This window comes from Cetorhinus maximus, chromosome 9, assembly GCF_964194155.1.
Source record: "Cetorhinus maximus chromosome 9, sCetMax3.hap1.1, whole genome shotgun sequence".
NCBI classification, from domain to species: Eukaryota; Metazoa; Chordata; class Chondrichthyes; order Lamniformes; family Cetorhinidae; genus Cetorhinus; species Cetorhinus maximus.
In genome coordinates this window covers 56,635,431-56,660,498 of record NC_135887.1, presented here as the reverse complement: position 1 = coordinate 56,660,498, position 25,068 = coordinate 56,635,431, and the positions used below count along the sequence as shown (strand labels likewise).

At 44.7% G+C, this 25,068-nt stretch overlaps 1 protein-coding gene across 1 annotated transcript in view; it reads right to left on the bottom strand.

Annotated features, from left to right (window-relative positions):
• Positions 1-24,907, bottom strand: part of rcc1l (RCC1 like) — a 60,586-nt gene extending 35,679 nt beyond the window's left edge. Inside the window, exons 1-6 of the mRNA XM_078548765.1 lie at positions 24,787-24,907; positions 23,724-23,853; positions 20,295-20,423; positions 12,520-12,586; positions 11,103-11,154; positions 2,084-2,168 (exon numbers count right to left, since the gene is read on the bottom strand). Coding sequence (XP_078404891.1) covers positions 2,084-2,168; positions 11,103-11,154; positions 12,520-12,586; positions 20,295-20,423; positions 23,724-23,853; positions 24,787-24,873 — 550 coding nt within the window. The 5' untranslated portion in view covers positions 24,874-24,907. The remainder of the gene's footprint in view (positions 1-2,083; positions 2,169-11,102; positions 11,155-12,519; positions 12,587-20,294; positions 20,424-23,723; positions 23,854-24,786) is intronic.
• Positions 24,908-25,068: the final 161 nt, after the last annotated feature.

Here is a 25,068-nt window from a genome sequence, read left to right as displayed (position 1 = left end):
TGATTCCTGGGATGAAGGTGTTGTCTTATGAGAAAAGGTTGAGCAGATTGGGCCTATACTCATTGGAGTTTAGAACAACGAGAGATGATCTTACAAAACATTTTAAGATTGAGGGGGTGGGGGTTGACAGGGTAGATGCTAATGGCACGTCTCCCCTCCTGGGCGTACTCAAACTTGGGGGCACAGTTTCAGAATAAGGGATCTCTCATTTAAGACAGAGATGAGGGGGAATTTCTTCTCTGAGGGCATTTATCTTTAGATTTCTCCAGTGGAAGCCGAGGGAGGCAGACTTCTGAATGATAGGGGAGTCAAGGGTTATGGGAGCAAGCAGGAAAGTGGAGCTGATTCCAAGATCAGGTCAGCCATGATTGAATTAGAATGTTGGAGCATGTTTGGAGAGGCGAAGGGCCTAGTCCTGCTCCTCCTATTTCTCATGTTAACAGAGAGAACAGCAGATCAGACTGGAACTCTGCACACAGAATGGAAGACTGCCCATGGGGCTGATCATTGTTGAGAATATCGGGAATTCTAAGGAGTATTTCCCGAGGAGATCAGTTGAGGGATAGAGGCGGTGAACTACATACTGTTTGAAGTGTGGAGCTAGCCCAATGGTCTGAAATGGCCTTTTCTTATCTTGTCCAGTTTGAGCTAATCAGGTCACAGGATGTTGCACTGCATCAAATTACTGAACCTTTCCACACTTTTAAATATTGGTGGTGAAGGAGAGCGGGATGAGTTAGATACTACATCTTCTAACATATGGGTCACCAGAGCCTCCTGAAGCCTTGGGGCCCTGGAATGAAATTCCCCAAATTCTTAAAGAATACGTTTTATTTTATTATTTTCACACCTCCCAGTGTTAACATTGTTCGTGGTTAGGAAGGAGGTTGTGCCTTTCACTAATGGGGCGATTTGAAATGTATAACATTTATTCTACAGGAGTTCATCATTCAGCCTTTTGTACATGTGCCAGGTCTTCAAAAATCCATTTCATCCCATACCCCTGCTCTTTCGCTTTAGCCCTGCAATTTTCTCGCCTTCAAATTTTGTCTAATTCCCATTTGAAAACTGCTAATCAATCTGCTTTCAACACCCTTTCAGACAGTGCATTCCAGATCACAACAGCTCATTACTTAAAAACATTTCTCTTCATCTCACCTCTTCAAGTGCCTTACATCTGTGGCCATCTGTTTACCAATCCTTCTGCAGATGGAAACAGTTTCACCCTATCTACTCTAACCAAACCCTTCATGATCTTGTATTATTAAACCGTGCCCTTAACCTTCTGTACTCTAAGGCGACCAATCTTAGCTTCGCCATCTCTTCCCATCACTACATGCCTCACCCCTGGTACAACAACTTACATAGCACCTTTAAATTAATAAAGCGCCCCAAGGTGCTTCACATCAGCATTGCAAAACAAAATATGATAGCAAGCCACATAAGGAGATATTGGGGCAGATGACCAAAAGATTGAAGACAGCAGTAGGTTTTAAGGAGTGTCTTAAAGGAGGAAAGCAAGGTGGAGAGGTTTAGAGAGGGAATTCCAGAGCTTGGAATCTGGGCAACTGAAGGCATGGCCACCAATGGTGGCACACTTAAAATTGGAGACACACAAGAGGCCAGAATTAAAGGAGCCCAGATATCTCAGAGGGTTGTGAGGTTTAAAGAGATTACAGAGATAGGGAGGGGAAAAGCCATGGAGGGATTTGGGAAATTTTTAAATCAAGAGTGCCACTCTAGTAAATCTCCTGCACTCTCTCTGAGATCCTGGCATCCTCCCTAAAGTCCAGCACCCAGAACTGGACACAGTACTCCAGTTGGAGCGTTACCAATGTTTTATATAGATTCACCATAACTACTTTGCTTTTGTTCTCTATTCCTCTATTGATAAAGCCCAGGATCCTTTCTGCCCTTAATCAGCCTCATCAACTTGTTCTATCACCTTCAAAGGGTTCTGTACACAAGTTAATAAATAAATGCTCACATTTGATGGTTTGTTATTTAGAACCTGTCTCTGAGCTGAATCCTTAAAGAAACAACTGCTATGGAACCAAGCAGACCATCATCAAGACACCCTCACCTGTTTGACCGTCAGCTCCCCATCCACAAGAATAGATCTCACCCTTCTTGGTTCTGAAGAGGCTGTGATCCTGCCCACATGTAACCTGAAAATTACAAACAGCACATGGATGGTGTGAACAGCTTTCAAACTATAGAAACAATGCTCATCCTACTACATCAAAACTCCAATAAAACAGCATAGAATATTTAAAGAATGGGAATGAATAACTTTCGATTTTTTTTGGGGGGGGGGTGTGGTGATGGTGTAGTGGTATTGTCACTGGACTAATAATCCAGAGACCCAGGGTAATGCTCTGAGGGCCTGGGTTCAAATCCCACCACGGCTGATGGTGGAATTTGAATTAAATAAAAATAACGATGACCATGAAACCATAATCGATTGTTGTAAAAATCCATCTGGTTCACTAATGTCCTTTAGGGAAGGAAATCTGCTGGCCTTACCTGGTCTGGCCTACATGTGACTCCAGACCCACAGCCACTCAGTTGTATCAAACCATTACAAAGTCTCAAAAAAGGAATGAAACCAGATGGACCATCCAGCATCAACCTAGGCACTGGAAACGACAGCAAACTCAGCCCTGTCGGCCCTGCAAAGTCCTCCTTGCTAACATCTGGGGGCTTGTGCCAAACTTGGCAGAGCTGACTGACAGACTAGTCAAGCAACAGCCTGACAGATTCATCCTCATGGAATCATACCTTACAGATAATGTCCCAGACACCACCATCACCTGTCCCATCAGCGGGGCAGACCCAGCAGAGATGGCGACACATTGGTATACAGTCGGCGGGGGGAGTCGCCCTGAGAGTCCTGAACATCGACTCCAGACCCCATGAAGTCTCATGGCATCAAGTCAAACATGGGCAAGGAAACCTCCTGATTACCACGTACCGACCTCCCTCAGCTGATGAATCAGTACTCCTCCATGTTGGACACCACTTGGAGGAAGCACCGAGGATGGCAAGGACGCAGAACGTACTCTGGGTGGGGGACTTCAATGTCCACCACCAAGAGTGGCTCGGTAGTAACACTACTGATGGAGCTGGCCAACTTCTAAAGGACATAGCTGCCAGACTGGGTCTGCGGCAGGTGGTGAGGGAACCAACAAGAGGGAAAAACATACATAACCTCATCCTGGCCAATCTACCTGCCGCAGATGCATCTGTCCATGATAGTATCGGTAGGAGTGACCACCGCACAGCCGTTATGGAGACGAAGTTCTGCCTTCACATTGAGGATACCCTACCAGTAACAGAAACAGCTGCAGCAACTTATTCTCAGCTTCTGGATCTGAATTCTGTCTTCTTCAACTTGCCTGTTCTGCACCACTGGACTCATCAGCTGCTACTACCGAGCTTTGACTGATTTGTATCCTTTTATATCTTTCAACCACATTCAGTCTCCCAGGAGCTTTGGTTTCCAAATCTCTGTTCAGCTTGGTTTCCTTAGAAACTGGGGCGGTCAGTTTCCCTTTTCAGTTCGTGTCTGCCTCAAAAAATACAAACTTTAAAAGCACAGAATACCTCACAATGTTTATATTTTGAATTAAATGCACTAGCTTCCTTTAGCCTCCAGCGACCCAGTTACAACCCATTCCACTGCTGCTTGGTCTTAGCTTCCTCACCCCCATCCCCTTCAGACACACCAGTCATTTAGGAACAGGAGGAAGCCATTCAGCCCTCAGTCTGTTCTGTCTTCCAATTAGAACATGGTTGATCTGCATCATAACTCTAACAAAAATCTATCAAAGTTGTCAAATTTTCAATTGATCCCCAATCGCAACAGCTTTATGGGGAGAGGGTTTCAGACTTCCGCTATCCTTTGCATGAAGAAATGCTTGCTAGAATCACCCCCAAATAGCCTAGCTGTCACTATAGGGTTATACCCCCTTGTTACGAACTCCTCCTACAGAGAAAATAGTTTTCTTCTACACTATCAATTCCTTTAGTCATCCTGAAAACTGTACCCAAGGGAATACAAACCTAGTCCATGCAACCTGTCATCATAATGCCAGTATCATTCTGGTGAATGCGTGTTGCAGTCTCTCCAAGGACATTACAAGTTTCCTGTGGTGCAATGCCCAGAATTGAATGCAGGACTCCAGATGGGGTTTAACCAGGCATCATAGACTCAGGCATTTACAGAACAGGAGGCCATTCAGCCCATCGTGCCCACGCCGGTCAACAAAGATCTGACTACACTAGTCCCATTTTCCAGCGCTTGGCCCATAGCCCTGGAGGGTATGGCAATGCACGTGAATATCGAAGTACTTCTTAAATGTTATGAGAGTAACAACCACCCTTTCAGGCAGTGAGTTCCAGGCTCCCACCACCATCTGGGTAAAAAAAAATTTCTCAACTCCCCTCTTAACCTTCTACCTCCTTTATTAAATCTATGCCCCCTGGTTATTGACCCCTCTAATGGAAAAAGCGCCTTCCTATCCACCCTGCCAATGCCCCTCATAATCTTATACACCTCTATCAGGTCCCCTCTCAACCTTCGCTGCTCCAAGGAAAACAACCCCAGCCTATCCAATCTTTCCTCAAAGCTCAGACCCTCCAGCCCCAGGCAGCATCCTGGTGAATCTCCTCTGCACCCTCTCCAGTGCAATCACATCTTTCCTATAATGTAGTGACCAAAACTGCACGTAGTATTCCAGTTGCAGCCTAACCAGCTTTTTATGCAGTTCCAGCATAACCTCTCTGCTCTTATATTCTATGCCTTAGCTAATAAAGGCAAGTATCCCATATGCCTTCTTAACCACCTTATCTACCTGCCCTGCTACCTTCAAGGATCTGTGGAAATGCATACCAAGGTCCTTCCGATCTTCATTACTATCCAGGATCCTACCATTCATAGTGTAATTCCTTGCCTTGTTAGCCCTCCTCAAGTGCATTACCTTACACTTTTCCAGGTTGAATTCCATTTGCCAATGCCCTGAACTGCTGGAACATATTTTCCACCCCTTTGTATTAGCCATTTACCCATTGCCACTCTCTGTGCCCTGCTCCTTGAAGCACTGCTGAGATTGGTAGAGGGGGAGAAACTTCACATACAGCGAGAAGAAAGCTGCTGGGGGGTGGGGGGCACAGCAAGACAAAAGTTCCCATAGAATGCTCACCACAGCAGTTATTAAGAGTGCAAGGAGCAGGAGTAGGAGCAGGCCATTTGACAATGGCAATCCCATATAGGCCCCTTGAGCCTGCTCTGCCATTAACTGAGATAGTAGCTGAGCTTCTAACTCAATTCCCATTAGCCTGATTCCCTTAATACCCAAATATCCACCAATCTCAGTGTAGAATATGCTGAATGGCTGAGCGTCCACAGCCCTCCAGGGTTGAAAATTCCAAAGATTCAGCAGCAAAATTTCTCATCTCAGTCAGATATGGATAATTCCTTGTCCTGAGGCCATGACCCCCTAGTTCTAGGCTCTCCAGTAAAGGAAACAAGCACCTCTCCTGTCAAGCCCTCTAAGAATTTTATAGGCTATCACTTGGTACTATAGAATTTGAGTGTCGCTGAAGAAAAGGGACATGCTGTCGAAGCTTTTTGTCTTGCACTCATCAGGTTAGATACAAGAATGCCACATTTCAAAGCGAGCAATAATTCATAGTGCACGACGAAAGGGTGTTGATTGGTTGACAAGTTGACTCTGATTGGTAGAGGTATTGCCATGGAGAATGCACCAAGGGACAGTTAACTGTTAAGCTTTTGTTCAAATTCAAACCAGGCAAGTCGACTCAGATTAGTCAAAGCATTTCCATGGAGAATAAACAAGGGAATGGCTGCCTCCCAAGCTTTCATTTAGTTGAAAAAGGCACAATGAGTGGGCATGTTCTTTCTGTTTGCAAAGGACCGGGTCCTGTGACTTAATATATGTAGCTTTGAGCACACATAAGTAAGCCACAGTGAGCCTGACTGATGATCTTAAATTGGTTTATGGTGTAATTCTTAGCACAAGAACCACACGCTATAAGATTGGCCTTATCAGCAATCTCATAAATAGGACCCAAGCTATTTGCTCACTGTGCAAGCTTGATGCTGGAATGGGGAGCATCAAAGCTATCCTGCAGGATAATAGCTATCCTGATCAGATCATTGCTCACTGTATATCGCACAAACTCATAAATGGGCCAAAGGCTGCCACTTTCGGTCCTGAAAAGTGCCCAATCTACCTCAGATCACCCTGGAAAGGTAAGGCATTTCAAAAATTTGAGCAATAGGTGAAGCTAGCCGTTTCACACTGCTACTGTGTAGTAACAGCATGAGTGGTATTCGCCACAAGCAGAATACTGCTGTCAAGCCAAAAAGACATTCTGCCTACCACACAAAAGATTAACGTTGTATATGAATTTTAAGGTCAGTGTGATGCCAGGTATATAGGCCGTACATCTCAATGACTGGTGGATCGTATCAAACAGAACATCCCTTCAGCTGTTCGCAACAGGCAAGTACTGGCCATACTCAGGAACCCATGCTTGTAAAACTCAAAACATAGTGTCCAATATTAGACATGATTCCGCAATTGGATAATGCTTATTAAACAATCCCAATGTGCTAAAAATTACCCGAACAACCAATTTCAGATTATCACAGGGCTCAGGGTGTGGCTCACTTATGCATGCTATAAGCTATATATATCCACACACAGGACGCTGTCCTTTGCAAACAGAAAGAACATGTCCATGTATTTCACCTTTTTCAACCAAACGAAAGCTCGAGTGACAGTCATTCCCTAGTTCGTTCCCCAAGGCATTGCCTTGACCAGAGTTGACTGCCTTGGTTTGAGTTTAGACAGAAGCGTGGCATCCAGCTGTTCCCTGGTGCATTCTCTATGGCAACGCCTCTACCAGAGTCCATTTGCCAACCAATCAGCACCATCTTCTCATGCAGTATGAATCGTTCCCTTTCAGATTTGTTATTCTTGTGAATCTGACCTGATGAGTGCTAGACAAAAAGCTTTGACAACATGTCTCTTTTTCCAGCAATACTGAAATTTTATATGTTTCAATGAGATTGCCTCTCATTCTTCTAAACTCAGGAAAATATAGGCACATTCTACTCATTTGCTACTGAAAGCAATCTAGTGAACCTTTGCTTCACCTCTCTTACAACAAGTATATCCTTCCTTAGGTAGGCAGAGAAAAACTAGTCACTGGACTAGTAAACCAGAGGCCCAGGTTAACGCTCTGGGGACACAGGTTCAAATCCCACCATGGCAGCTGGTAGAATTTAAATTAAATTAATACATTTCAGTAATGCTGACCATGAAACCATTGTCGATTGTTGTAAATATCTATCAGGTTCACTTTAGGAAAGAAACTCCGATGTCCATACCTGGTCTTGCCCACATGTGATCCAGGCCCCCAGCAATGTCCTTAAATGACCTCAGAAATGGCCTAGCAAGCCATTCAATTGTATCAAACTACTACAAAGTCAAAAAGGAATAAAACCAGAAGGACCACCCAACATCGACCTAGGCATTGGAAATTACAATGCAAACCCAGTCCTGTCGACCCTGCAAAGTCCTCCTTGCTTACATCTGGGGAATTGTGCCAAACTTGGGTGAGCTGTCCCACAGATAAGCCAAGCCATGCCACAGCCTGACGTTGCATGTAAGGTATCATTTGTTGAGTATGACTATGTCCCAGACAACAACGTCACCATGTCTGGGTATGTCCTGTCTCACCAGCAGGGCAGGTCCACCACAAGTGGTAGCACAGTGGCATACATTGGAAGGGAGTTGCCCTGGGAGTCCTCAACATTGACTCTGGACCATATAAAGTCTCACGGCATCAAGTCGAACATGGGCAAGGAAACCTGACATTGATTACCACCTCTCTGCTGATGAATCGGTACTCCTCCACGTTGAACACCACCTGGAGGAAGCACTGAGGGCACAGAATGTACTATTGGGGCGGGGGGGAGAAGACTTCAATGTTCATTACCAAGAGTGGCTAGGTAGCACCACTACTGACTGAGCTGGCAGAGTCCTAAAGGACTCTGGCGGGCTCTGAAGAAGAGTCCTATTGGACTCGAAATGTTAACTCTGTTTCTCTCTCCAGAGATGCTGCAAGACCTGCTGAGTTTTTCCAGCACTTTTTTTTTTATTCCTAAGTGACATAGCTGCTAAACTGGGTCTGGGGCAAATGGTAAGGAACCAACAAGAGCAAAAAACTTACTTGACCTCATCCCCAATCTACCTGTCACAGATGCACCTATCCATGACAGCACTGGTAGGAGTGACCACCGCACAGTCGTTGTGGAGATGAAATCCAGTCTTCATATTGAGGGTACCCTCAATGTGTGGCATTACCACTGTGCTAGATGGGATAGATTCCAAGCAGATCTATCAACTCAAGGCCGGGCATACATGAGGCGCTGTGGGCCATCAGCAGCAGTAAAATTGTATACAACCATAATCTGTAACCTCATGGCCCGGCATATCCCCCACTCTACCATTGCCACCAAGCCAGGAGAGCAACTCTGGTTCAATGAAAGAATGCAGGAGGGCATGCCAGGAGTAGCACCAGGCACGACTAAAAATGAGGTGTCAACCTGACGAAGCTACAACACAGGGCTACTTGCATACCAAACAGCGGAAACTCCATGCAACAGACAGGGCTAAGTAATCCCACAACCAACAGGTCGGATCCAAGCTCTGCAGTCCTGCCACATCCAGTTGTGAATGGTGGTGGATAATTAAACAACTCACTGAAGGTGGAGGCTCCACAAATATCCCCATCCTCAATGATGGGGGAGCCCAGCACATCAGTGCAAAAGATAAGGCTAAAGCATTGGTAGCCAGCTTTAGCCAGAAGTAGGGTGCTTGGCATCTTGGCCTCCTCCTGAGGTCCCCAGCATCAAAGAAGTCTTCAGCCAATTCAATTCGCCCCATGTGATATCAAGAAACAGCTTAAGGCCGTACTGCAAAGGTAATGGACCCTGATGACATTCCAGCCATAGTACTGAAGACTTGTGCTCCAGAACTTGCTGTGTACCTACCCAAGCTGCTCCACTACAGCTACAACACTGGCATCTATCCAGCAATGTGAAAAATTGCCCAACTATGTCCTGTCCACAATAAGTAGGACAAATCCAACCCAGCCTATTACCACCCCATCAGTCTACTCTCTGTCATCAAAGTGTTGAAAGAGGTCATCGACGGTGCTATCAAGCAGCACTTATTCAGCACTAACCTGCTCAATTTCGGTTCCACCAGGGTCACTCAGCTCGTGACCTCATTACAGCCTTGGTCCAAACATGGACAAAAGAGTTGAACACAAGAGGTGAGGTGATAGTGACTGCCCTTGGCAGCAAGGCAGCATTTGAGCAGGTGTGGCATCAAGGAACCCTAGCAAAACTGGAGTCAATAGGGATCAGGGGGAAAACTCTCCGCTGATTGGAGTCAAACCTAGCACAAAGGAAGATGGTTGTGGTTGGTGGAGGTCAATCATCTCAGTCCCACGACATTGCTGCAGGAGTTCCTCAGGGTAGTGTCCTAGGCCCAACCGTCTTCAGCTGCTTCATCAATGACCTTCCTTCAATCATAAGGTCAGAAGTAGGGATGTTCACTGATGATTGCACCATGTTCAGCACCATTCGTGACCCCTCAGATATTGAAGCAGTCCATGTCAAAAGGCAAGACCTGGACAATATTCAAGCTTGGGCTGATAAGTGGTAAGTAACATTCGTGCCACACAACTGACAGGCAATGACCATCTCCAACAAGAGAGAATCTAACCATCTCCCCTTGACATTCTATGTCATTACCATCGCTGAATCCATTGACCAGAAACTGAACTGGATCATCCATATAAATACTGTGGCTACAAGAACAGATCAGAGGCTAGGAATTCTGCAGAGAGTAATTCACCTCCTGACTCCCCAAAGCCTGCCCACCATCTACAGGGCACAAGTCAGGTTTATGATGGAATACTCTCCAATTGCCTGAGTGAGTGCAGCTCCAACAACACTCAAGAAGCTTGACCGAACAAAGCAGTTGCTTGGTTGGCACCCCATGCACCACCTTAAACATCCTCTCCTTCCACCACTGAAGCACAATGGCAGAAGTGTGTACCATTTACAAGATGCACTGCATGAACTCACAAAGCCTCCTTAGGCAGCACCTTCCAAGCATACGACCACTACCATCTAGGAGGATAAGGGCAGCAGATACATGGGAACACCACCACCTGGAGGTTCCCCTCCAAGTCACTCACCGTCCTCTGACTTGGAACTATATCGCCGTTTCTTCACTGTCGTTGGGTCAAATTCCTGGAACTCCCTCCCTAACAGCAGTGTGGGTGTACCTACACCACATGGACTGCAGTGGTTCAAGGTGGCTCACCATCACCTTCTCAAGGGCAATTAGGGATGGGCCAGAAATCCTGGCCTAGCCATCAACACCACATCTCGTGAATAAATTTAAAAAATTAAAAATGAACTTTTTATGAATTGTTTGAAGAGGTTGGGTATGGCAAAAGGGGACAGCAGAAATTAAGAGATGCTGTGGAGATGCAACCATATGTCGACATTATCCAGAGGAATGGACTGGACCCTGCCGACTAGGCTAATCCACAGTGTGCTGAGAAGAGGCCAGATTAAGCCCAGGGAATAATTGCCAAGGTTTACAGGTTGCCACTGAAAAGGAGCTGCTAGACCTACACAAGTGAACAAACTGCAGTCTGTTTTAATTTGACTGTGTGGCTTGACTCATCCCTCAGTTTACTACTCAGAAGTTAAATCTTGTAACACTACTGGATCATGTGGGAGATGTAATTGTGAATATAGCTGCTTTATAATTCCAGATGGTTTTGTAACTTAATTGAAAGGGGTCATTGCCAAACTAAAACTAGACAATAATGCTTCACTTTGTTATATTGTGCTTGGCATCCAGGTTAAACAGCAATTAAACGTGACAGGCACAAACTGACTATCTTTATTCAGTTTTGCCTTTGTCACAAGTCATTTTTAGCTTTTCATTAAATTTAAAGAAAAACAAGATTTCAGACCTCACCTCAACAACATTTTTATCTAAATCTTCAATCTTGTGAATAATTTGGCTGCCACTGTAAAAAAAATCAATAGCATGGTAAGTAATTCAGAGCCACAACATAGGTACAGTTAAAGACTGCTCTGCACTTTAGAACACTTTAGACTGCTCTAATACAGGGCAGCAGGACCTGGCTGCAAGGCACCAGGACCCCTTGGAATGGGTAAATGCCAGATCGGGAAGGGACAACACATCGCACACTTGATCGCCTTCTTTAGTTGCACCGTCAAACAGTGGGTCACATCATAATGTGTCACCACAGATTGTTTTATGTGTAGCATGTACAGTATTGTTCAAGCATACTCACTACAAGATGGCAAAGATGAGAGAGGGCCATTTTCATCCATCTCCAGCACCCAAATAGAGCAGCAATGATGGGGCTGCACAATCAGATCACCCATACAATTCGTTGTGCCTTGTGGCTGGTGCAGGGCATCCAGAAATGGGAAGGGTAACTGGAGCCTCGAAGGGTCGAGTTGCGCCCAGAATTGGAACCACCTGAAGACTATTCACTGGCAGATTACTTGTGGTAGAAAATAGAACATTTAGAACCAGGAAAGACAGGTAATCTCCCCAATTCCAAAAATTTCTCAAAGAAATTCCCCCATCAGCTCCCATAAATAATACCCACCCATCCCGCTCTCACACACAACTGCCTTTCTCCACGCCTGGGGTGCTTCCACATCGCCAGTCCCCCACCACCCACCGCTCCCAGACACGCCCATGAACTCCACGGCTCCCACAAACACCCTCACCCTTTGGTCATCGGTCAAGTTTTCTTGCCAAATCTAATCCCACTGTCCTGTTCACTCCCAAAACCCTTCAATATCCCACCTAGGCTAATCCCATCCCAAATTCCCTGTGACCATTAATATCCCACCCAATTTCACTCTTCTGCTTGTTTACCATGTTCTCTAGCAGTTGATTTGTTCCCTTTAGGTACTTGCACAGATCCATGAACAACCCTTGCTGAAGAATTACAATTCTAACCACTATTGCATAAAGAGATGTTTCTAACCTTCCCAATAATTCTTAATTTAAACTTCCTAGCTTGCTAATAGTAGAAACAATTCATCACCTTAACATAATGCCAAGATATGCATTAGCTCGCTCCCTTAACCCTCTCATGGTTTGACAAAAAACCCAAATTTTAACCTCTGTCTTCTCAACTGTACCGTCTCCATCCCTGATACCACCCAGAGAATATGTGCTGGGCCTTCATCATTCAAAGGGTTCTATTGGACCTCTTCTCTTACACACTGTGCTGTGATATTTTCTGCCCTCCTCCGTTTCCTGCTAATAGGTTTAGGTTCATTTGACAGCTGATCTTCACCCAGTCAGGTTTGAGTTTAGATCTGATTGAGGGTAGAAGGCAGCTTACCTATAAATTTCACCGTCCACGATCCTTCTTCCACACTGGCCATATGCATTGTTTCCCATACTGAAAACTGCAAAGAAACAGAAACCAACTCCAACAGCAGCTACCAGAATATCATCAGAAAGCACCAACATTTGGCAGGGCTAACAAACTCATATCTAAAGAAGAGGGTACAAAGATTGGACAGAAAGATCTGCTTTGCCAATTCCCACTGCCCAGTCTCTATTAAATCATAAATACTCATACAATAACTTTCAAACATTCTCATATTTATAGTCACTTGGTAGTATACAACTTGAATATTTTTGAAAAAAAGAGACATGCTGTCGAAGCTTTTCATTTTGCACTCATCAGGACAGACGCAAGAATACCAAATGTCAAAGGGAACAACAATTTATACGGCATAAGAGAAGAGATGCTGATTGGTTGGTAGAAGACACTAATAGCATTCCAAAAATACTAAATAATCAAAGGGAGGAGGAAATAAATACAATAACTATCACTAGAGAAAAAGTACTAGGGGAACTAATGGGACTAAAGGCTGATAAGTCCCCTGGACCTAATGGGTTGCATCCTAGAAATTAAAGGAAGTAGCTACAGAGATAGTGGATGCACTGGTAGTGATCTTCCAAGAATCCTTAGATTCTGGTAAGGTCTCAGAGGATTGGAAAACTGCCAATGTAACACCTTCAGTCAAAAAGGGAGGAAGACAAAATACAGGTAACTATAGGCCAATTAGCTTAACATCCTTCATTGGGAAAATGTTACACTCTATTATAAATGATGTAATAGCAGAGTATTTAGAAATGCATAATATAATCAAGCAGAGTCAGCATGGCTTCATGAAGGGGAAATCATACCTGACAAATTTAATAGAATTCTTTGAGGAGGTAACAAGCAGGATAGGTAAAGGGGAATCAGTAGATGTAATATATTTAGATTGCCAAAAGGTGTTTGATAAGGTACCGCACATAAGGCTACTTCACAAGATAAGAGTCCATGATGTTGGGGGTAGCATATCAGCATGGATAGAGGATTGGCTAACTAATAGAAGGCAGAGTTGGGATAAGGGGCGAATTTTCAGGATGGCAACCTGTAACTGGTGGAGTGCCACAGGGATCAGTACTGGGGCCACAATTATTTACAATATATAACAATGACTTAAATGAGGGAAGTGAATGTACTATTGCCAAGTTTGCAGATGACACAAAAATAGGTGGGAAGGCAAGTAGTGGGGATGACACAAAGAGTCTCCAAACAAATATAAACAGGTTAAGTGAGTGGGCAAAAGCTTGGCACATGAGATACAATGTGGGAAAATGTGAGGTTATGCACTTTGGCATGAAGAATAGAGGAGCTAAATATTATTTAAATGGAAAAAGACTGCAGAAAGCTGCAGCACAGAGCGATTTGGGGGTCCTCGTGCATGAATCACAAAAATCTAGCATACAAGTTCAGCAGGTAATAGGGAAGGCAAATGGAATGTTGGTCTTTATTTCAAAGGGAATGGAGTATAAAAGTAGGGAAGTCTTGCTAAAACTATACAAGGCACTAGTTAGACCACACCTGGAATACTGTGAACAATTTTGGTCCCCTTATCTAAGGGGAGATTTATTGGCATTGGAGGCAGTCCAAAGAAAGTTTCACTAGGTTGATCCCAGGTATGGAGGAATTTTCTGTTGAGGAAAGGTTGAGTAGGCTGGGCCTGTACTCATTGGAGTTTAGAAGAATGAGAGGTGGCCTTATTGAAACATATAAGATTCTAAGGGGGCTTGACAGAGTAGATGATGAGAGGTTGTTTCCCCTTGTGGGAGAGTCTAGGACCAGAGTGCATAACCTCAGAGTAAGGGCTCGCCCATTTAAGACAGAGAAGAGGAGGAATTTCTTCTCTCAGAGGGTAGTGAATCTGTGGAATTTGTTACCGCAGGGGGCTGTAGAGGCTGGGTCGTTAAGTACATTCAAGGCTGAGGTAGGCAGATTTTTAATCAGTAAGGGAGTCAAGGATTATGGGGAAAAGGCAGGAAAGTGGAGTTGAGGATTATCAGATCAGCCTTGATCTCATTGAATGGCGCAGCAGACTCGATGGGCTGAATGGTCTAGTTCTGCTCCTACATCTTATGGTTTTCTACCTCAGGGGAGTGCAGCCAGAGCAAGTCTGTGGCACCATGGGTAGCTCAGCTGCACAGGAGTGGGGGAAGAGTGGAAGAGCAATAGTGATAGCGGATTTGATAGTCAGGGGATCAGACTGACATTTCTGTGGCAGTAAACATGACTCCAAGATGGTATATTGTCTCCCTGGTGCCAGGGATGTCATGGGTTGGCTGCAGAACATCCTTGCACAGCCAGGGGTCGTGGTACACATTGGTACCAATGATACAGGTAGAAAAAGGGATGAGGTCCTGCAGGCCAAGTTCAGGGAGTTAGGAAAGAGATTAACAAGCAGGACCTCAAAGGCAGCAATCTCCAGATTACTTCCAAGGCCATGTGCTAATGAGTATGGAAATAGGAGAATACACCAGATGAATGTGTGGCTGGAGACATGGTGCAGGGGGGGGGGGCTTCAGATTTTTGGGGCATTGGTATCGGTCTGGGGAAAGTGGGATCTGTAAAAGCCGGATGGGTTACACCTGAATAGGACCAGGACGAATATCCTTGCAGGGAGAATTGCTAGTGTTGTTGGGAGGGTTTAAACTAGATTGGCAGAGAGATGGGAACCTGAGGGCAGATTCAGATAGGACAAATCAGAACAAGGAGCAGGGGAAAGAAAATTAGCAGGTGACTCTGAAAGACAGAAAAAGTAAAGGGTAAAAGACTTACAGCACAGGAATTTGGCAATGTTAAAAGGTATATATTTAAATGCAAGGAGTATAGCAAACAAAGCTGATGAGCTAAGAGCACAGATAGACAGATTACATTGCTATAACAGAAACTTCACTTAAAGTGGGGCTGTAGTTTTCAGGCTGCATAGAGAGGGGGCCAGCATGTAACAAGCCCAATGAGGGTAGTGGTGGGGGGGGGGATGCAATTCTAGATTTAGTATTAGGAAATGAAGCTGGGCAAGTGGATGAAGTAGCAGTGGGGAACCATTTTGGAGATAGTGACCACAGTACAGTTAAATGTAGCATAATTATGGAGAAGGTAAAGATAGAACAGGAGTAAGAGTTCTAAATTGGGAAAGGCAAATTTTACGAATCTAAGAGATGATCTGGCAAAAGTGGACTGGTTACAGCTACTTGAAGGGAAATCAGTAACAGACCCAACTTCATTTCCTAATACTAAATACTTGCACACCCCACCCCCCAACAAAAGCGAGATTCTACAGGCACAGTGTAGACATGTCCCCACAAAGAAAAAGGGCAATACTGCCAAATCTAGAGCCCCCTCATTATCCAGAAGCGTACAGGCCAAGATAAAGCAGAAAAAGAAAGCTTATGACAGTCACAAAAAACTTAATACTGTAGAAAGCCTTGAGGAGTATAGAAAGTACAGGGGTGGAGTAAAAAAGGAAATAAGGAAAGCAAAGAGAGGATATGAAACAATATTGGCAGGTAAAATCAAGGATAACGCAAAGATGTTGTATCAGTGCATTAAGAGCAAGGGGATATCTAAGGAAAGGGTAGGGCCTATCAGGGATGTACAGGTAACATGCAATGATGCAGAAGATGTGGGCAGAGATTTTAATGAGCACTTTGTCTGTTTTCATTAAGGAGAAGGGTGATGCAGGCTTCTCATTAAAGAGGAGTGTGAAACATTAGATACAATAAACATAGTGCGAGGGGAAGTACTGGAGGGACTGACATCCTTGAAGGTGGATAAATCACCAGGGCTGGATGGCTGTTAAAGGAAGCCAGGGAGGAAATACTGGATGCCCGGAGGATCATTTTTCAATCCTCACTAGACACAGGCGAGGTACCAGAGGTTTAGAGGTCTGCAAACGCGTATCATTGTTTCAAAAGGGTGCGAGGGATAGTCCAAATAATTATAGGCCACCAGGCTGTCAATTCAGAGAAAGGATAAACTGTCACTTAGAAAGGCATGGGTTAATTAGGGATAGTCAGCTTGGATTTGTTAACGCAAAGTCGTGTCTTACTAACTTAATTGAATTTTTTGAGGAAGTAACGAGGAGGATTAATGAGGGTAGTGCAGTGGGTGTTGTCTACCTGGATTTTAGTAAGGCATTTGACAAGGTCCCACATGGCAGACTGGTCAGAAGAATAAAATCCCATGGGATGCAGGGGAATGTGGCGAGTTGGATCCAAAATTGGCTCAGCGGCAGGAAACAAAGGGGAATGGTTGGTGGATGTTTTTGCGAATGGAAAGCGGTTTCCAGTGGTGCTCCAAAGGGGTCAGCATTGGGACTCTTGCTGTTTGTGATATAAATTAATGATTTGGACTTAAACCGCGGGAGGCATGATTGGGAAATTTGCAGGTGACAAAAAGTTGTCATTTAGTTGATTGTGAAAAGGATAGCTGTGGACTCCAGAATATCACTGGTTTGGTTGAGCGGGCAAAGTGATAAATAAAATTCAATTTGGAGAAGTGTGAGGTAATCCATTTTGGGAGTGCAAACAGATTTAAGGTGATTGGTAGAAGGATTAGAGGAGATATTATGTAAAGCTTTTTCACCCAGAGGGTGGTAGGTGTCTGGAATTTGCTGCCTGGATTGGTGTTTGAGGCAGAAACCCTCAACTCATTTGAAAGGTACTGGGATCTGATTTGCTGTAACCTGCAAGACTACAGATCGGGTGCTAGAAGGTGGGATTAGAATGGGTGGCTAGTTTTTTCAGCTGCCTTAGGCACGATGGGCTGAGTGGCCTCTTTCTGTGCTGGAACTTTTCTATGGAATTAGGAGCATTGTACCCCATGCTTTTGTTTATTCAAAAAAAGGCGCAATGTCTGGACATTTCCATTTGCCAAATCTCTGCATACAAATATAAGAGGCGGTGGCATAGTGGTATTATCACTACACTAACATTCCAGAGACCCAGGGTAATTCTCAGGGGACCCGTGGTCAAATCCTACCATGGCAGATGGTGAAAATTTGAATTCAATAAAAATCTGGAATTAAAAGTCTGACCACAAAACCATTGCTGATTGTCATAAAAACCCATCTGATTCACTAATATTCTTTAGGGAAGAAAATTGTCCTTACCTAGTCTGGCCTACATGTGACTCCAGACCCACAGCAATGTGGTTGACTCTTAAATTCCCTCTGAACAAGGGCAATTAGGGATGGGCAAGAAATGCTGGCTCAGTCAGTGACGCCCACATCCAATGAATGAATATAAAAAAAAGTGAGACACATCACAAGGCCAAATGATAATCTTGAATTTGTTGTTAGTGTAATTCTTAAGACACTCAAGATTTTTTGTACAAACAAAAGGTGAGAGGGGCGGTGGGGGGAACAATAGCTCCTTTGTGCTGGCAACATCTCAATCAGCGTCAACTTGCCAACCAATCAGCACTCCTTTTCTCATACAGCATAAATTGGTGAAATTTGGTATTCTTGCGCCTCTCCTGATGAGTGCAAGACAAAAAGCTTCTCTTTTTCCAGCAATACTCAAATTATCATGCAAGTCCCTTATTATGAAGCTATTAATGTATATAATATTTTGGAAAATATTTTTCTTTTAAAATAGAAGTTTAGTCTGTGGGTGTGTCTTAATTGGGTTAAAGCCAGCTAGTCTGGGTGCTTTGGTGTGTATTAGTTTTGATATGTAAGGGAGATAGCGTATATTTGCATTTTTGAATAGAACATTCAAGAAGTGAAAACAGACACCCATCTAGCAGCTACCAAGCAATATGTTTATATTACTAATAAAACTGGAACTATGAAAGGGGTTTTATTGTTAGAGAGGTTTAGTTCAGAGGTTGTTGATACAATGAGAATTAACATTCAATGGGGCTAGTAGGTACAACTTCAGCAGTTTTTAGATGTGCAGAGCAGAGGCAATGTGAGATCAAAAGGCAGCTGTAAGCCTCCAACTGGCTCCATAGGAACCAAAGTGAAAAGAAACTCATTTAGAAATTTTGAAAAGGTGAAAATGCTTTGCCTGGTGTTTGGCTAAGTCCTTGGGTTGCTGTTGCCTTAATGGAGGTTAGTTTGGGAATTTGTTAGAAGTTATGAAAGTAGTGATTTGAAGCCACGTGTATATATATTTTAACCTGTGTAACTTTAATTGAAAACCTCAAGAACTGGGGGTCTGGTTCCTGAGTTTAGAGTTGCATCTCAAACATAACACTTAAAATTATAGGTTATGACAGTTGTGTAAGGTTTCCCTCTGGGAATTTTAAATAACTCAGCTTTACCAACTGCATCAGCCATAACATCCCTTCATGCTATCACCCCTCCCCAGCTCCATAATCACCTTCAGTCCTATAACAATGTCCATCCTCTTAAACTCTCTGTACCACTGGCTCTGGCCACTTTTGTATTTTAAGCTAATCCCGCTCCCCCCCCCCGCCTCCACCCACCAACCCCAGCAGCTGTGCCTTCTGCTGGCTGGGCCAGAAGATCTGGAATCCCCGTCCCAGTTAAAACCTCTCCCTGTCCAAAACCCTCTGCTCTTTACCTCTATGGGTGGTGAGTGGGGGATGGGTTATGGATGGATGGATGTGGGGGCAGAAAGATTGGGAGCAGTGGGAAAATGCATGAGCAGCAGATGATGACCTGGGTAATTGAGGGGCCTGTTAGATTGTATACAAATGTCATGTCCATAAGACATGGAAGAGATCATAAACTATTTAAAATCAAACCTTACTTTCTGCTTATTTAAAAATGGACTTTGCTGGACCAAACACATGACTGCTACAGGTCACATGGTTTGCATGTTGGCTACAATTCTGGAAACTTCCAACAGTGATTACAAGACAAAGCTCAGCCCTCATCCTTGCAGAATCTCACACCTATCATTGTGTGGTCTATTTACAATCAATGAAACAAGGCAGCAGCAGACCAGTTGTCTCCCCAGCCTGGACTTGTAACAAAGAAAGAGCCATTGAAACTCATTATACCTGTGGAGGTGCTAATAGTCACTATCAATCACCTAAGGTGAACAATGGATTTTGACCAGAGACATAGAAACTGATTGTTAACCTGAAACTGACTCATCAATGGGCAACACCACATGACCCTAACTCCTTTGGCCATAGGGAAGTTTTAATGTTACATTTTTGGACTCCCAGGACAGTCTGCTGTTAACATCCAGCCTGTCAACATCAAAGCAGGACTCCAGACTGACAACAAAGCCTGCTTCAAGTTTAAAGCTCAAGGTCTGGTTCTCTGGAAGATTACTGCCATCGCCTGTAGAACTGACCAAGTCTCTGTATACTAACCCCATCTTGCTGTGTCATCTACTTTAAAGGAATTCAGCCACTTCTGCTTTCAGCTAGCTGAACCTGCCTGCATTTTAACTCCTACATGAAGGAACCCTCACTAGACTCTGACGTTCACATGATTTAATATCCATATCTTTGGGTGGCTTTTGTTTTAAGTTTTTCCTAGTTGTAAAACTCTTCTTTCCAATCTCCTTGTGTGCATTACGACCACCTGGGTTTGAATACATGAATAAACAATATTTCTCATTTAACCCTAAAGAGTTTGCTGCAAGTCACTTTAAAATTTGGGGAAACATGCCAGTCTATTTCACAAATTAAAACACCCCTGCTTACGGACAGAGGGTGGGAAAATAAAGGGCGTCAGGGGTTTGCCCCTCTCCCCTGTCCGTAACAAAGAGAATAAAGGCTAAATTAGTTATGTAGAAAGAACAGGTACAGACCTCCCTCATTATCAGTCAGCAGTAGCGAGTGTGCTCTCCCACAGGACACCTGGACAACGCGAGTTTCCTGAGGCTTCTCCAGAGGTAACGGAACTGGCGATGGTTCCAGGACAAATTCATAACCCTTCGCTGAAACAGGATTTGCAACAGCGCTGTAACAACATGTACACTGGAGCAGAAGCAGGGCATTCTTTCATATTCAGCCATTTGAAGGTCTTAATTCTATTTTACATCAAACACCATCATCCCACAGCACAGTCTTCCCTGGCTCTCACGGATCACTGGCCATATCACCTGGGAGAGATCTTTGTTGTAAAACACAGCATCTTCCTAATAAGAACTTAGGTTCTAGACTATAAGCATTACTTCACTCATCAGTTACTTTTCACACAGGGAAATGTTGGAGGAATTGTAACAGAGATTGGAATTTAATGAGATTACCCATAATGATTCAGAACAATTGGAACAATCTTTAAACTGTTCTGCCATGCTCACTGTGTCAGGATATTAACATGTGTTTGATAAACAGCAATGATTAGTTGCCAAGGTGTTCATATCCATTTTGCCAATAACAGTACAGCTCTATTGACCAATTATTGGTAAAGTCGCCAGATTTTTATAAAATTCATTCATGGGATGTGCATGTCACTGGCTGGGCCAGCATTTATTGCCCATCCCTAGTTGCCCTTGAAAAGGTGGTGGAGAGCTGCCTTCTTGAACTGCTGCAGTCCATGTGGTATAGGTACACCCACAGTGCTGTTAGGGAGGGAGTTCCAGGATTTTGACCCAGCGGCAGTGAAGGAACGGCAATATATTTCCAAGTCAGGATGGTGTGCGGCTTGGAGGAGAATTTCCAGGTGTTCCCATTTATCTGCTGCCCTTGTCCTTCTAGATGGTAGTGGTCATGAGCTTGGAAGGTGCTGTCGAAGGAGCCTTGGTGAATTCCTGCAGGGCATCTTGTAGACGGCATACACTGCTCCACTGTGCGTTCAGTGGTGGAGGGAGTGAATGTTTGTGGATATGGTGCCAATCAAGATGGCTGCTTTGTCCTGGACGATGTCCAGCTTCTTGAGCGTTGTGGAAGCTGCACTCATCCAGGCAAGTGGGGAGTATTCCATCACACTCCTGATTTGTGCCTGGTAGGCGGTGGACAGGCTTTGGGGAGTCAGGAGGTGAGTTACTCATCACAGGATTCCTAACCTCTGACCTGCTCTTGTACCCACAATATTTCTATGGCTAGTCCAGTTCAGTTTCTGGTCAATGGTAACCCCCAGGATGTTAATAGTGGGGGATTCAGTGATGGTAATGCCATTAAACATCAAGGGGTGATGGTTGGATTCTCTCTTGCTGGAGATGGTCATTGCCTGACACTTGTGAGGCACGAATGCTAGTTGCCATTTGTCAATCCAAGCTTGGATATTGTCCAGGTCTTGCTGCATTTGGACATGGACTGCTTCAGTATCTGAGGAGTCACAAATGGTGCTGAACATTGTGCAATCATCAGTGAAAATCCCCATTTCTGACCTTATGATGGAGGGAAGGTCATTGATGAAGCAGCTGAAGATGGTTGGGCCTAGGACACTACCCTGAGGAGCTCCTGCAGTGATGTTCTGAAGCTGAGATGACGGACCTCCAACAATCACAATCATCTTCCTTTGTGCTAGGTATGACTCCAACCAGTGGAGAGTTCCCCCCTACCCTGCTCCCCCGATTCCCATTAACTCCAGTTTTGCTTGGGCTCCTTGATGCCACACTTGGTCAAATGCTGCCTTGATGTCAAGGGCAGTCACCCTCACCTCACCTTGGAAGTTCAGCTCTTTTGTCCATGTTTGAACCAAGGCTGTAATGAGATCAGGAGCTGAGTGGCCCTGGGGGAACCTAAACTGGGCATCAGTGAGCAGGTTATTGCTAAGCAAGTGCCGCTTGATAGCACTGTTGATGACCCCTCCCATTACTTTACTGATAACTGAGAGTAGACTGATGGGGTGGTAATTGGCCGGGTTGGATTTGTTCTGCTTTGTGTACACAGGACATACATGGGCAATTTTCCACATAGCCGGGTAGATGCCAGTGTTATAGCTATACTGGAACAGCTAGGCTAGGGGTGCAGCAAGTTCTGGAGCACAAGACTTCAGTACTATTGCCAGAATATTGTCAGGGCCCAAAGCCTTTGCAGTATCCAGTGCCTTCAGCCATTTCTTTATATCACATGGAGTGAATCCAATTGGCTGAAGACTGGCACCTGTGATGCTGGGAACCTCCAGAGGAAGCCGAGATGGACCACCCACTCAGCAGTTCTGGCTGAAGATTGTTGCAAATGCTTCAGCCTTATCTTTTGCACATGTGCTGGGCTCCTCCATCATTGAGGATGGGGGTATTTGTGGAGCCTCCTCCTCCAGTGAGTTGTTTAATTGTCCACCACCTTTCACGACTGGATGTGGCAGGGCTACAAAGCTTAGATCTGATCCGTTGGTTGTGGGATCACTTAGCTCTATCTCTTCCTGCTTATGCTGTTTGGCACGCAAGTAGTCCTGTGTTATAGCTTCACCAGGTTGACATCTCATTTTCACGTATGCCTGGTGCTGCTTCTGGCATGCCCTCCTGCTGCTTCTGGCATGCCCTCCTGCACTCTTCATTGAACCAGGGTTGATCCTCTGGCTTGATGGCAATGGTAGAGTGGTGGATATGCTGGGGCACGAGGTTACAGATTGTGTTCGAGTACAATTCTGCTGCTGCTGATGGCCCACAGTGCCTCATGGATGCCCAGTCTTGAGTTGCTAGATCTGCTTGAATCTATCCCATTTAGCACGGTGGTAGAGCCACACAACATGATGGAGGGTATCCTCAATGTGAACGCGGGACTTGTCTCCAGAACGACTGTGTGGTGGTCACTCCTACCAATACTGTCATGGACAGATGCAGGTTGGTGAGGAGGAGGTCAAGTGTGTTTTTTCCTCTTGTTGGTTCCCTCACCACCTGCCGCAGGCCCAGTCTAGCAGTTATGTCATTTAGGACTCGGCCAGCTCGGTCAGTAGTGGTGCCACTTGGTGATGGACATTAAAGCACCCCACCAAGATTTCCTTCCCTAAAGACCATTAATGAAATCAGATGGGTTCTTACGACAATCAATGATAGTTTCATGGTCACCATTACTGAGACTAGTTTTCAATGTAATTTAAAAAAATTAATCAAATTTAAATCCCATCAGCTGCCACGGTGGGATTTTAACCCACGCCCTGAGTCCGTGGATTACTAGTCCAGTGACATAACCATTACGTCACCGTCTCCCCCTTGGAGCTGAATGGTCTGATTCTGTGATGTTCTTTCTAGCTAATCCCCTCAGCACCACGCACCCAACTTAAATCTTCAATTGAAGAAAAGCAAATACGAAACACAGCACATTTCCCATCTCTTGGGAAAGCAACTCACTCCTGTCCCCCCGACTCCGATGAAATCCAATCTGGGAATCTTTGTTCAGGCCCATTCCCCACACCTTAGTAATGTCACGGGTTTGTGAAGCCAGCAAAGTGAATCCATAACCACAGGCAGCAGATGAGATCTATTATAAAGACACACAAAGATTGTATTGTATACATTTGTATTGTGCATGAAGTTTAACATTTTGGTAAAATACACTGTTTCACGCACAATTAATGGCACAAAACCTTCAACAGGGTTAAACACAATCCCCAAGCCCACAAGCTGGGCCTTTTCTCCGAGGGAGATCCATTTTCAGCCAGCTCTGATGTACTGGGCAGGTAATCAGCACCTTCGTTCAAATCTGGTCACTGAACAGGGCAACCAAACCTCCCTCCACCCCACAACTGCTCAGTACCATTCCAGCAAGAGGGCCACCCCCCAAACTAACCCCACGCTCCCATCTCAAAGTCTCCACACCCCTCACCTCCCTCTCCCTTCTCACCTCCACCTATACCCACTCTCTCCTAACCCACAGATTCCCCAGCTGCAAAATTGAGGTGGGAGGCGTTTTTGGCTAGCCAACTGAATTGATAACGTTGTTTGGGAAAAAGGCTTAAAATCTGGTCTAAAAAACAACTGAGTTGTACATGTGTATGGAGTGACCTTCCAAAGATGGCGGTGTCTATGGGAATTATTGGGTGACTGGGGGAGTATGGCTGCAACCAAGAGTTTTTCACTGGGTATGTGGAGCAGCTAGAGATGTTTCTCACTGCAAACAATATCCTCGAAAATCCTGATAATCCAACTGTAAACCAGGCAGTGTGGCATAGGAAAAGGGTGATATTTTTCACTGAAGCAGGCCTGTAAGTGAATGAGGCAGTCAAGAATTTGCTCGCAGCTGAAAAGCCAAAGGACACGCTGCTGATGGACATTTTGATTAAGCTTGGCCAGCATTACAATCCCAAGCCTTTGAAGTCTTGAGTAAGGGTGATCCATGGGACTGGATGAAGTATTTGAAAGCATTCAAATTGTGTAAAAGGCAACTTTTGGAGGGTATAATGCAGGTACTCACAATGTGGCCAAAATAGATTAAGCTAGCATATGATGCCTCTCCATACAGAGTAGGTGCTGTGATTTCTCTTGTGTTGGAAGTGGGCATCAAAGTTAAAATGAATCTTTGTTGGAGAAAACCTCTCCTCAGACTCAGGTCCTTCCCCAAGTCCTGAAAGTTTGGGTCAAGAAAGGAGACATTGGCGTAGAAACAGAAAACCCCCACCGCCCCAACTCCCAACGTCTCCCCATCCCCAGCTCCCTTCACCCCCAACTCCCACCGTCTCCCCATCCCCCACTCCCT